Raw genomic sequence first — 12,464 nt, 5'->3', positions numbered from 1 at the left:
TATTACGGACATTTCAGACGGAGAAGAGAATGGAAAAGGTGAGAAAAACCTATTTAATAAAATAATAGTATTAAACCAAGAACTCTTCCTCCCTGGTTCTATAAATAAAAACAGCATAGAAGAGAAAAGAGGTTCATAAGCCCTTCACTTTTATGTGGTAGTACATAATAAGGAAGATGAGTATTCGAGCCACTCCGTATTGATAAGCCACTCACTAAGGGAGACACTTTTTTTTCTAAGCCCTTCTAAAGTATTATTCGTTGCAGCAGTGTAACACATGAAAATTATTATTGTGGCAGGTTTATATTGGAGGTGGACTAGGAGCTAATCTAAATGCAACTCTCTTAGCATTTATTATGCTTAGGGAATGTATCACAGTGTTACGGAATATTAGAAAGAAAGAAATCCCAGTCTTCATCTATGCTAAATGCTTTCACTAGCTTGTTTTTACAAAGATCAAAATACAAGCTTCAGAAAACATGGGAACTTTGGCAATCAAAACTTCATACTCTTGACTAACTTGCAATAACTATAATAACCTTTTATCTTTATATAGGAGAAATATGGCGGATTTAGTAAAAATTTATTCTGAATGGTCATCTCATAGTCCACCTGTGCAGAAAACCTAAAGATTGTAAATGAATCTGTTTTCTTTTCACTATATTATATTCTTTGCAACAGTGACAAGTCATGTTTTTTTTTTTAATATCTTTCAAAAATTAAATAGAGTTTTTTTTTTTTTTTTTTTGAGACGGAGTTTCGCTCTTGTTATCCAGGCTGGAGTGCAATGGTGTGATCTCAGCTCACCGCAACCTCCGCCTCCTGGGTTCAGGCAATTCTCCTGCCTCAGGCTCCTGAGTAGCTGGGATTACAGGCACGCACCACCATGCCCAGTTAATTTTTTTTTTTTTAAGACAAAAGGTTTTGATTCAAAAAATGCCAAGTATAAAAAAAAAAATAAGATCTCTTTTATTCCCCTGTACAGTATTTCACTCAGATAAAATCAGCAGGCTACATGCTGCTCACAACACAGCCCCAGAGAAGATCTGGAAGGCACACCATCCAGAACTGCTTTTCATATTTATCCTATATACAGTCAGCAATGCCCCTCCCCACCACCCATGGAGCCTGGACCCACCTGCGTAAGTAGGCGAGGGGCCCCACAGAAGTCAGGGAGCTGCAGCACTGTCCCGCCTGAGTCCCGTCACCCCATGAACAGAGCAAGCGTTGCAGCCCTCCCCCAGAAGGTCCCCAAGTCAGAGGAGGAAGGGAGGAAAGAAAACTAGGGCAGCAGCTGTGGAAGCTTGGAACAGGAAGGGAACCAAATAAATAAATAAATAAATAAATAAATAAATAAATACATACATAACATTGACCTCCAGGTTAGAATGCGCATCTTTAAAAACAAAACAAAAAAAATAACTTAAATGCAGAATTTGTAAAAACTTAGAGCAACTACAATCTTTGTATACTACCATGCCAACTGTACACACATTTACAGCTTTTCTGTTGATTTGCATTGTTTGTGCATTGCTTGTGTGTGTGAGGTCTTGGCTTTGAAATAGTAAGTAAAAACCAAAAAGGAAGACCTTTTGGTTCACTCGGAGTTTTACTAAAGGAGGCAGAAGAAAGGGCAGGTGGCTCAGCATTTGGCCCTGTGGCCTTTTCCATGGCACCTTTCATATGAAGGAGGTGAGGGAGGATGGGAGAGAAAAAGAGGGAACCAAACCCAGGCAGATTTTTGGAGAACCAGCAGGTAAAAGAGGCAAGTTCAAGTATTTCTCCCAGCACAGCCGGAGTCCCCACAGAAGGCACTCCGAAGAGTTGGAAGAGGTGACAGGGACTTAAAATGGTGCTAGTCCTATCCCATCCCAACCTGCTTCCCCCCTACCTGACCCATTGTGGCATTCAGCAGAACTTGTAATGAAGGAAACAGTTCCATGGCAGGGTTCTGACCTCCCCACACCCCCCACCCCCAGGATATTTCGGAGTCCAGCAATGCTGGACACCTATGAGAAGGAGAGTATCTACAGGAGGAGTTGAGGCCTAGGACCCCTGGAGAGTCTCCTTTACCCACTGTTGGGAGGCAGCCTCCAGGGGCTTGGGATCTGGAATGAGCTGTAAATGTTGTTCCTGTATCAAGCACTGTCCTGCTTGGTGAAAAGTGTCACTGGTACTCGGAAAGCTGGAGACAGAAGCTTCCCCTCCCTTGGGCATCTGACAGGGAGGGGAGGACCTGCCAGAAAGGCTGCTATTTGCTGGGACCCGGTGACAGGCTGTGGAGGTGGATCTCAGCAGTTTCCTGGGGCAGGAGAACATCTTGCATCCTTGGACGGTTCTGGATTTCTTCGAAAGTTGGCCTATCTGATGGTCTCAGGGCCAAGCACCATCTAATGAGATGCTGACACTCTGAAGAGACCCTCTGCCTGAAGAAAACTTGGCCCTTGATGATCTCTTCGTCATGCTCAAAAGGAATATCTCCACACACCATATCATACAGCAGGATCCCCAGGGACCAGACCGCGGCCAGTTAATTTTTATATTTTTAGTAGAGACGGGGTTTCACCATGTTGACCAGGATGGTCTCGATTTCTTGTCCTCGTGATCCACCCGCCTCTGCCTCCCAAAGTGCTGGGATTACAGGCATAAGCCACCGCACCAGGCTTAATAATAGAGTGATTTATATCAGTGACTTTTTAAAATGCAAGTTACAAAACTATTAGTGAGTAGATTATAGAATCTTTTAGTAGATTGTATCTAATAGTTAAGTAAATAGATTGAAAATATCAGAAAGCATCACAAGTATTAAGTGTATATATTGTTTTAAGAAATGTATTATTATTTTTTATCTAATCACAAAAGTTCAAAATACATTAATTTAAGCTGTTATACAAAACAAGCTTTTAACATTTTGGGTGTTCACAGTATAATCTCTTGAGTAACTAGTTTATATTTAAAAGAATCTCAATAATTAGTGACTAGAGAAGATTTGGAAGGATAGCTCACACCCAAATGCATCTCTGATGTATCTTAAAAATGAAGAAGGGTACAATCTTCAATTTAGTTTGATTTATAAATTGAGAATAAAACAGATAATACAGGTAGGTAAGTAGAGAGATTGAGAGATAGATAGATAGATAGATAGACAGATAGATAGACAGATAGATAGAGGGAAAAATAGAGATAGATGACTTGCATATAGAGTTACTACGATTTTAAATTTATTTATTGGAAGTGGATGTTTTCACAGTATGTAGCTCTTTCCCTAGTCTGTAAGTTAGGATACTTTGGGTTACAAGTATGATGACACGTGACAGTGTTTCATCTAGAGAATGGCAGCCTCATGGTGTCTCTGGCTCTATCTATATACGATTTTCTTGCTCTGCTGTTTTATTTATTTTTTAAAATTTTACTTTAAGTTCTGGGATACATGTGCTGAAAGTGCAGCTTTGTTTCATAGGTATACATATGCCATGGTGGTTTGCTGCACCTATCAACTGTAGGTTTTACACTCCACATGCCTTAGGTATTTGTCCTAATGCTCTTTCTCCCCTTCCCCCTCACCCCCTGACAGGCCCCAGTGTGTGATATTCTCCACAGTGTGATGAGAACATGTGTTCTCATTGTTCAGCTCCCACTTATGAGTGAGAACATGCAGTGTTTGGTTTTCTGTTCTTGTGTTAGTTTGCTGAGGATGATGGTTTCCAGCTTCATCCACGTCCCTGCAAAGGACATCAACTCATCCTTTTTTATGGCTGCATAGTATTCCATGGTGTATCGGTGCCACATTTTCTTTATCCAGTCTATAATTGCTGGGCATTTGGGTTGGTTCCAAATCTTTGTTATTGTAAATGGTACTGCAATAAACATGCGTGTGCATGTGTCTTTGTAGCAGAGTGATTTATAATTCTTTGGATATATTCCCAGGAATGGGATTGCTGGGTCAAATGGTATTTCTGGTCCTGGATAATTGAGAAATCACCACACTGTCTTTCACAATGATTGAACTAATTTACACTCCCACCAACAGTGTGAAAGTGTTTATATTTCTCCACATGCTCAGCAGCATCTGTTGTTACCAGATTTTTTAATGATTGCCATTCTAACTGGCATGAGATGCTATCTTATTGTGGTTTTGATTTGCATTTCTCTAATGACCAGTGATGATGAGCTTTTTTTCATGTTTCTTGGCCACATAAATGTCTTCTTTTGAGAAGTGTCTATTCATATCGTTTGCCCACTTTTGATGGGGTTGGTTTTTTTCTCATAAATTTGTTTAAGTTCCTTGTAGATTCTGGATATTAGCCCTTTGTCAGATGGATAGATTGCAAAAATTTTCTCCCATTCTGTAGGTTGCCTGTTCACTCTGACTATAGTTTCTTTTGCTGAGCAGAAACTCTTTAGTTTAATTAGATCCCATTTGTCAGTTTTGGCTTTTGTTGCCATTGCTTTTGGTGTTTTAGTCATGAAGTCTTTGCCCATGCCTATGTCCTAAATGTTATTGCCTAGGTTTTCGTCTAGGGTTTTCATGGTTTTAGGTCTTATGTTTAAGTCTTTAATCCATCTCGAGCTAATTTTTGTATAAGGTGTAAGGAAGGGGTCCAGTTTCAGTTTTCTACATATGGCTAGCCAGTTTTTCCGGCACCATTTATTAAATAGAAAATCCTTTCTCCTATTGCTTGTTTTTGTCGGGTTTGTCAAAGATCAGATGGTTGTAGATGTGTTGTGTTATTTCTGATGCCTCAGTTCTGTTCTATTGGTCTATATATCTGTTTTAGAACCAGTATTATGCCGTTTTGGTTACTGTAGCCTTATAGTATAGTTTGAATTCAGGTATAATTTAATGCCTCCAGCTTTGCTCTTTTTGCTTAGGATTGTCTTGGTTATACAGGCTCTTTTTTGGATCCATATGAAATTTAAAGTAGTATTGTCTAGTTCTGTGAAGAAAGTCAGTGGTATCTTGACAAGATTAGCATTGAATCTATAAATTACTTTGGGCAGTATGGTCATTTTCATAATATTGATTCTTCCTATCCATGAGCATGGAATGTTTTTCCATTTGTTTGTATTCTCTCTTATTTTCTTGAACAGTGGTTTGTAGTTCTCCTTGAAGAGGTTCTTTATATCCCTTGTAAGTTGTATTTCTAAGTATTTTATTCTTTTAGCAGCAATTGTGAATGTGAGTTCACTCATGATTTGGCTCTCTTTTTGTCTACTTTTGGTGTATAGGAACACCTGTGATTTTTGAACATTGATATTGTATCCTGAGACTTTACCGAAGTTGTTTATCAGCTTAAGAAGTTTTTGGGCTAAAATGATGGCATCTTCTAAATATACAATTACATCATCTGCAAACAGAGACAATTTGATTCCTCTCTTCCTATTTGAATACCCTTTATTTCTTTCTCTTGCCTGATTGCTCTGGCCAGAACTTCCAATTCTATGTTGAATAGGAGTGGTGAGAGAGGGCATTATTGTCTTTTGCTGGTTTTCAAAGGGAATGCTTCCAGCTTTTGCCCATTCAGTATGATATTGGCTGTGGGTCTGTCATAAACAGCTCTTATTATTTTAAGATATATCAATACTGAGTTTATTGAGAGTTTTTAGCATGATGGGGTGTTGAATTTTATCAAAGGCCTTTTCTGCGTCTATTGAGATAATCATGTGGTTTTTGTCATTGGTTCTGTTTATGTGATGGATTACATTTATTGATTTGTGTATGTTGAACCAGTCTTGCATTTTAGAGATGAAGCTGACTTGGTCATGGTGGATAAGCTTTTTGATATGCTTCTGGATTCAGTTTGCCAGTATTTTATTGAGAATTTTTGCATCAATGTTCATCAGCGATATTGGCCTGAATTTTTTTTTTAGTTGTGTCTCTGCCATATTTTGGAGTCAGGATGATGCTGGCCTTATAAAATGAGTTAGGGAGGGGTCCCTTTTCTTCTATTGTTTGGAATAATTTCAGAAGGAGTGGTACCAGCTCCTCTTTGTACCTCTGGTAGAATTAGGCTGTGAATCCATCTGGTCTTGGGCTTTTTTTTTTTTTTTTTTTTGGTTGGGAGGCTATTAATTACTCCTTAATTTCAGAACTTGTTATTTGTCTATTCAGGAATTCGACTTTTTCCTCGTTTAGTCTTGGGAGAATGTATGTGTTCATTTTTTCTAGATTTTCTAGTTTCGTTCCGTAGAGGTGTTTATAGTATTCTGTGATGGTAGTTCCTATTTCTTTGGGATCAGTGGTGATACCCCCTTTGTCATTTTTATTGTGTCTATTTGATTCTTCTCTTTTCTTCTTTATTAGTCTGGCTAGTGGTCTATCTATTTTGTTAATTTTTTCAAAAATCCAGCTCCTAGATTCATTGATTTTTTGAAGGGTTTTTCATTTGTCTATCTCCTTCAGCTCTGCTCTGTTCTTAGTTATTTCTTGTCTTCTGCTAGATTTTGAGTTTGTTTGCTCTTGCTTCTCTAGTTCTTTTAATTGTTATGTTAGGGTGTCAACTTTAGATCTTTCCTGCTTTCTGATGTGGGCATTTAGTACTATAAAATTCCCTCTACACACTGCTTTAGCTGTGTCCCAGAGATTCTGGTATGTTATCTTTTTGTTCTCATTGGTTTCAAAGAACTTTATTTCTGCCTTAATTCCATTATTTACCCAGTTGTCATTCAGGAGCAGGTTGTTCAGTTTCCATGTAGTTGTGCAGTTTTGAGTGAATTTCTTAATCCTGAGTTCTAATTTGAATGCATTATGGTCTGAGAGACTGTTAATTATGATTTCCATTCCTTTCCATTTGTGAGGAGTGTTTTACTTCCAATTATGCAGTCAATTTTAGTATAAGTGCTATATGGTGCTGAGAAGAATGTACATTTTGTTTATGTGGGATAGAGAGTACTGTACATATGTATTAGGTCTACCTGGTTTAGAGCTGAGTTTAAGTCCTTTATATTCTTGTTAATTTTCTGTCTCATTGATCTATCTAATATTGACAGTGGGGTGTTAAAGTCTCCCACTATTATTGCGTGGGAGTCTAAGTCTCTTTGTAGGCCTCTAAGAACTTGCATTATGAATCTGGGTGCTCTTGTATTGGGTGCATATATATTTAGGATATTTAGCTGTTCTCATTGCATTGATCCCTTTACCATTGTTTAATACCCTTCTTTGTCTTTTTTAGTCTTTGTTGGTTTAAAGTCTGTTTTATCAGAGACTAGGATTGCAACCCCTTGCACTTTTTACTTTCCATTTGCTTGGTAAATATTTCTCCATTTCTTTATTTTGAGCCTATATGTGTCTTTGCTTGTGAGGTGGGTCTCCTGAATACAGCACACCGATGGGTCTCGACTCTACCCAGTTTGCCAGTCTGTGTCTTTTAATTGGGGCATTTAGCCCTTTGACATTTAAGGTTAATTTTATTATGTGTGAATTTGATCCTGTCATCATGATGCTAGCTGGTTATTTTGCACTTCAGTTGCTGCAATTTCTTCATAGTGTCATTGATCTTTATATATTAGCGTGCCTTTGCAGTAACAGTTTTTCCTTTCCATATTTAGTGCTTTCTTCAGGAGCTCTTGCAAGGCAGGCAGGTGGTGACAAAATCCCTCAGCATTTGCTTGTCTGTAAAGGATTTTACTACTCCTCACTTATGAAACTTAGTTTGGCTGGATATGAAATTCTGGGTTGAAAATTCTTTTCTTTAAGAATGTTGAAAATTGGCCCCGACTCCCTTGTGGCTTTTAGGGTTTCTACAGAGAGATCCACTGTTAGTCTAGTGGGTTTCTTTTTGTAGGTAACCCTTAACATTTTTTTAGCTGCCCTTAACATTTTTTTCTTCATTTCAACCTTGGTGAATCTGATGATTATGTGCCTTGGAGTTACTCTTCTCCAGGAGTATCTTGGTAGTGTTCTCCGTATTCACTGAATTTGAATTTTGGTCTGTCTTACTAGGTTGTGGAAGTTCTGGATACTATCTGAAGTGTGTTTTCAAACTTGGTTCCATTCTCCCCATCACTTTCAGGGACCCCAATCAATCACAGGTTTGGAATTTTCACACAGTCCCATATTTCTTGGAGCCTTTGTTTGTTCCTTTTCAATCTTTTTTCTCTAACCTTGTATTCACACTTTGTTTCAGTAAGTTGATCTTGAATCTCTGAAATCCTTTCTTCTGTTTTATCAATTTGGCTATTGACACTTTTGTATGCTTCATGAAGTTCTTGTGCTGTGTTCTGTAGCTCTATCAAGTCATTTATGTTCTTTTCTTTTTGTTTTTTTGAGATGGAGTTTCACTTTTGTCTCCCAGGCTGGAGCGCAGTGGCATGATCTCAGCTCACTGCAACCTCCGCCTCCAGGATTCAAGCGATTCTCCTGTTTCAGCCTCCCAAGTAACTGAGATTACAGATGCCTGCCACCACACCTGTTTAATTTTTTGTAGTTTTAGTAGAGACGGGGTTTTGCCATGTTGGGTTGGGCAGGCTGGTCTCGAACTCCTGACCTCAGGTGATCCACCCTCCTTTGCTCCCCAAAGTGCTGGGATTACAGGTGTGAGCCACCACACCCGGCCTATGTTATTTTCTAAACTGGATATTCTAGTTAGCAGTTCCTGTAACCTTTTGTCAAGTTTCTTAGCTTCCTTGCATTGAGTTAGAACATGCTCCTCTAGCTCAGAGGAGTTTGTTAGTACCCACCTTCTGAAGCCTACTTCTGTCAATTCATCAAATTCATTCTCTGTCCAGTTTTGTGCCCTTGCTAGAGAGGAGTTGTGATCATTAGGAGGAGAAGAGGCATTCTGGTTTTTGGGATTTTCAGCCTTTTTGCACTGGTTTTTCCTGATCTTCATGGATTTAACACCTTTGATCTTTGAGGCTGATGACCTTTGGATGGGATTTCTGTGTGGGGGTTCTTTCAGTTGATGTTGATGTTATTGCTTTCTGTTTGTTAATTTTTATTCTAACAGTCAGGCCCCTCTGCTGCAGGTCTGCTGTAGTTTGCTGGAGGTTCACTTCCAGACCCTATTTGCCTGGGTATCACCATTAGAGGCTGCAGAACAGCAAAGATTGCTGCCTGCTCCTTCCTCTGGAAGCTTTGTTCCCCAGGGACACCAGCCTGATGCCAGCTGGGCTCTTCTATATGAGGTGTCTGTTGACCCCTGTTGGGAGGTGTCTCTCAGTCAGGAGGCATGGGGGTCAGGGACCTACTTGAGGAAGCAGTCTGTCCCTTAGCAGAGCTTGAGTGCTGTGCTGGTAGAACCCTCCTTGTCAGGATCCTCTGCTCTCTTCACAGCTGGTACTCTGCTGTTTTCTAGATTATCTTCAAACACAGGTTTCCTTCATGTATGCAAAATGTCTATGGCTGTTCCAATTCTCTCAATTATAAACCATAAAATCCAGCACAAGAGAAAATACTCAATGATATCATTCTAGATATTGTTCATGTATTATAGAAAACTGCAGTTTTCTGCAGTCTGTATTTTGATAATTGTATTCTCATGCTTTCATATATTCACCTGTCTCCTGTATTTTCTGTGAATAAGTTTTAGAAGTTGATCACATTCTGGCTCAATTTGAGGAAAGAATATCTAACAAGATGTGATGTATTCTTCTATCAGGAGAGGCATAAGGTCTAGTTGCCTCTTATTTTGTAATGTTAGAAGTCACTAATAAGCATTACCTAGATCTATGTATTCATTAGAGCTTGTAAAATGTCAGCACTCCAAATTTTTCGCTACTTCCAATATTCTTAGCAGAAATACTTTTGTTAATAAATATTGTAACAATTCAATGAGGTACTCCTAGACAGACAGCTTTAGAGATCCTCATTGCCTTCCATCCCTATGCTGCTTTTAAGCCAGTTTTCTGGCCCTTTGCCTGCTGCATGTGTGTATGTTGGTACTGTTTTCCCTTGTAGGTTCTCAGATACTCTCTGGGATGTTTGGATTTTCAGGGACACCAGCTCCTTGGCTGGGCACCATGGCCTTGGCTCACAGCTTGGCCTTTGGGGTGCAGGCAGTGGGCATATACCCTGTAGTAACTCGGTGGGGGACCCAACACACTAAAAATTGGTTTTTCAGCATCCTCTAAAGATGACCGATGGGATTTAAAAAATATAGTTATGAACTCACAGATTTAAAAATACTTGATGTGTATCTAACTATCACAGTTTTGTTATTGATGATCAAACTGTTCCATCATTGGCCAGTAGCAGTCTCTAAATTTGTTCCTAAGTCTTTCCATATGAACCTAGTAGTATTTAATAGCTCGTTTGCTTTCATTTCTGCACTGGGCACTCTTTTGGCCTAGAGCAATAAATGAAGTTTTAAAATGAGGTTTATGGTTGACCTCATATAGCAAGGGGGATGAAGTTATAAAACATTTCCATTGTATATTCAGATTGTTAAAGGGTTTGCAAAGAGCAATGTGGGGAAGGGAGATCCTTGGAGAGCTCTATCATTGGTTTTATCGGCAACTTGTTTTTGTATGCACCGCACCCTTCTGAATTCCCCATCTGAGTGCACTTGTTCTTAGTGCACTTGTTCCTTTTTGTCAGTGAGCTTTGATGTACTTCCACTGTCCTACTCAATGTCTCTGACATCATCTAAGGCATGATTGATATTTAGCCTCAGAATTATTCGATGCCCTTCTGTGGTGGGGGCAGTTTTGACCAACTCTCAGTAACAAGCTAGCAATTGCCTATCAAATGGGCTGCAATGAGCAGCTCCCTCAGTTAGTTTTCAAGTTCAAAATCTAAGAGGTCTGTGCTAAATAGCCCTATTTAATTTCTTCTGCGGGCTTCAAATCTGCATATGTTCTAGAGGCAAGTATTCTAGTATAATATGATCAGTTGGATCATGAAATCTTAGTGGGGCTTCCTATGCTACAATTGTTACCAGAAAGGGGTCCCAATCCATACCCCAAGAGAAAGTTCTTGAATCTCATGCAAGAAAGAAGTTGAGTGAAAGAAAGAATTTAAAGCGAAAGCAAGTTTATTTAGAAAGTAAAGAAATAATGTATGGCTACTCCATAGGCAGAACAGCAGCTTGGACTGGTTGACTGACAATACTTACAGTTACTTCTTGATTATATGCTAAACAAGGAGTGGATTATTCATAAGTGTTCCAGGAAAGTGGTGGGCAAATCCCAGAACTGAGTGTTCCTCCCCTTTTAGACCATATAGGTCTAAATATGGTCTGATGTTGCCATGGCATTTGTAAACTGTCATGGCACTGGTGGGAGTGTCTTTTAGCATGCTAATGCATTATAATGTTGGTATAATGAGCAGTGAGTATGACCAGAGGTCACTTTCATCACCATCTTGGTTTTGGCCAACTTCTTCACTGCAACCTGTTTTATCAGTAGGGTCTTTATGACCTATATCTTGTGCTGACCTCCTATCTCATCCATGACTGAGAATGCTTAACCTCCTGGGAACACAGCCCAGTAGGTCTCAGTTTCATTTTACCTAGTCCCTATTCAAGGTGGAGTTCCTCTGGTTCAAACGCTTATGACACCGTCATCTGTAAATGTTCTTTCTCAGGGCTCCACTTAAAGTAATACTTATTTTTGATGAATTTGTGATAAAAGCTAACAGTAGTCTTTTAGGAGTAGTAAGTTTTTGCCAAAACTCAAATAGCCCTGTTATTTCTGAGCTTCCTGCTTGTTAGGAGGGTCTGTGAGAGACAATAATATACTTCTCACAGTTTGAGAAATACCTCTGGTTACTCCAGGGATTTTTCATTGGGCTAAACTTGACTTTTAGCTGGTTTTATCAACAACCCTATATTTTTCATAAAGGTGATTTTGATCCCTTAACTCCTCTTGATCTTCTTCCTCTAAGGAGGCAATTAACATGATAACATCAATGTAGTGTACTAACTTACTCTTAATGATTATTAAGAGTAGACTGACTAAATCCAGTAGACTGACTCATTAGATTATGTTAATATACCAAGAAATTTACATATTGTTGTAGAAATACAATAACTTTACACTGATTTTCATTTCATGAAAATGCAAACTGCCTGGCAAGACTCTGAACTTAGAATTGAGAAGAAGGCATTATTAATCAGGTACATGATGTGATGGCATAACAGACCCTGATGGCCTCTTATGTATATAGTCTTCATTATCTTAGGTATAACTGAAACAATCAAAGGAACAATATTAGTTGATTCTTGATAGTCCACTTTTTTATTTTCAGGAACTGTCTGCCTTATGTAGTAGCTAGAAGAATGGTTAAAAAGAGGGTTACTGAGAATCAAAACTCCCGCTTCAACTATTTTCTTAATTAAATCTGTGATCCATTGTTGCCTTCCTGGAATTCTGTATTGGTTAATGTTTACTCCTAAGAAGGATTCGGGCAATTCCAAACGTTCACATTTAGCATAGCCAATTAGAACTGGTTGAAGGGTAGACTTTGGCAAAAACCCCTATAATAAGGGCAAAGGCAACATGATCCGTGTTTTCATCTACAAGTT

The 12,464-nt window shown here is 39.0% G+C and overlaps 1 protein-coding gene across 1 annotated transcript in view; it reads left to right on the top strand.

The window, feature by feature from the left end:
* The window catches only part of CUNH4orf33 (chromosome unknown C4orf33 homolog), a 37,151-nt gene extending 24,687 nt beyond the window's left edge, over positions 1-12,464 (top strand). The window contains exon 6 of the mRNA XM_037741734.1: positions 12,188-12,464. Coding sequence (XP_037597662.1) covers positions 12,188-12,278 — 91 coding nt within the window. The 3' untranslated portion in view covers positions 12,279-12,464. The remainder of the gene's footprint in view (positions 1-12,187) is intronic.

Source organism: Cebus imitator, unplaced genomic scaffold, assembly GCF_001604975.1.
Source record: "Cebus imitator isolate Cc_AM_T3 unplaced genomic scaffold, Cebus_imitator-1.0 Scaffold105, whole genome shotgun sequence".
Taxonomy (NCBI): Eukaryota; Metazoa; Chordata; class Mammalia; order Primates; family Cebidae; genus Cebus; species Cebus imitator.
The sequence above is the reverse complement of the archived record's forward strand: the minus strand, read 5'-3'. Positions and strand labels throughout refer to the sequence as shown.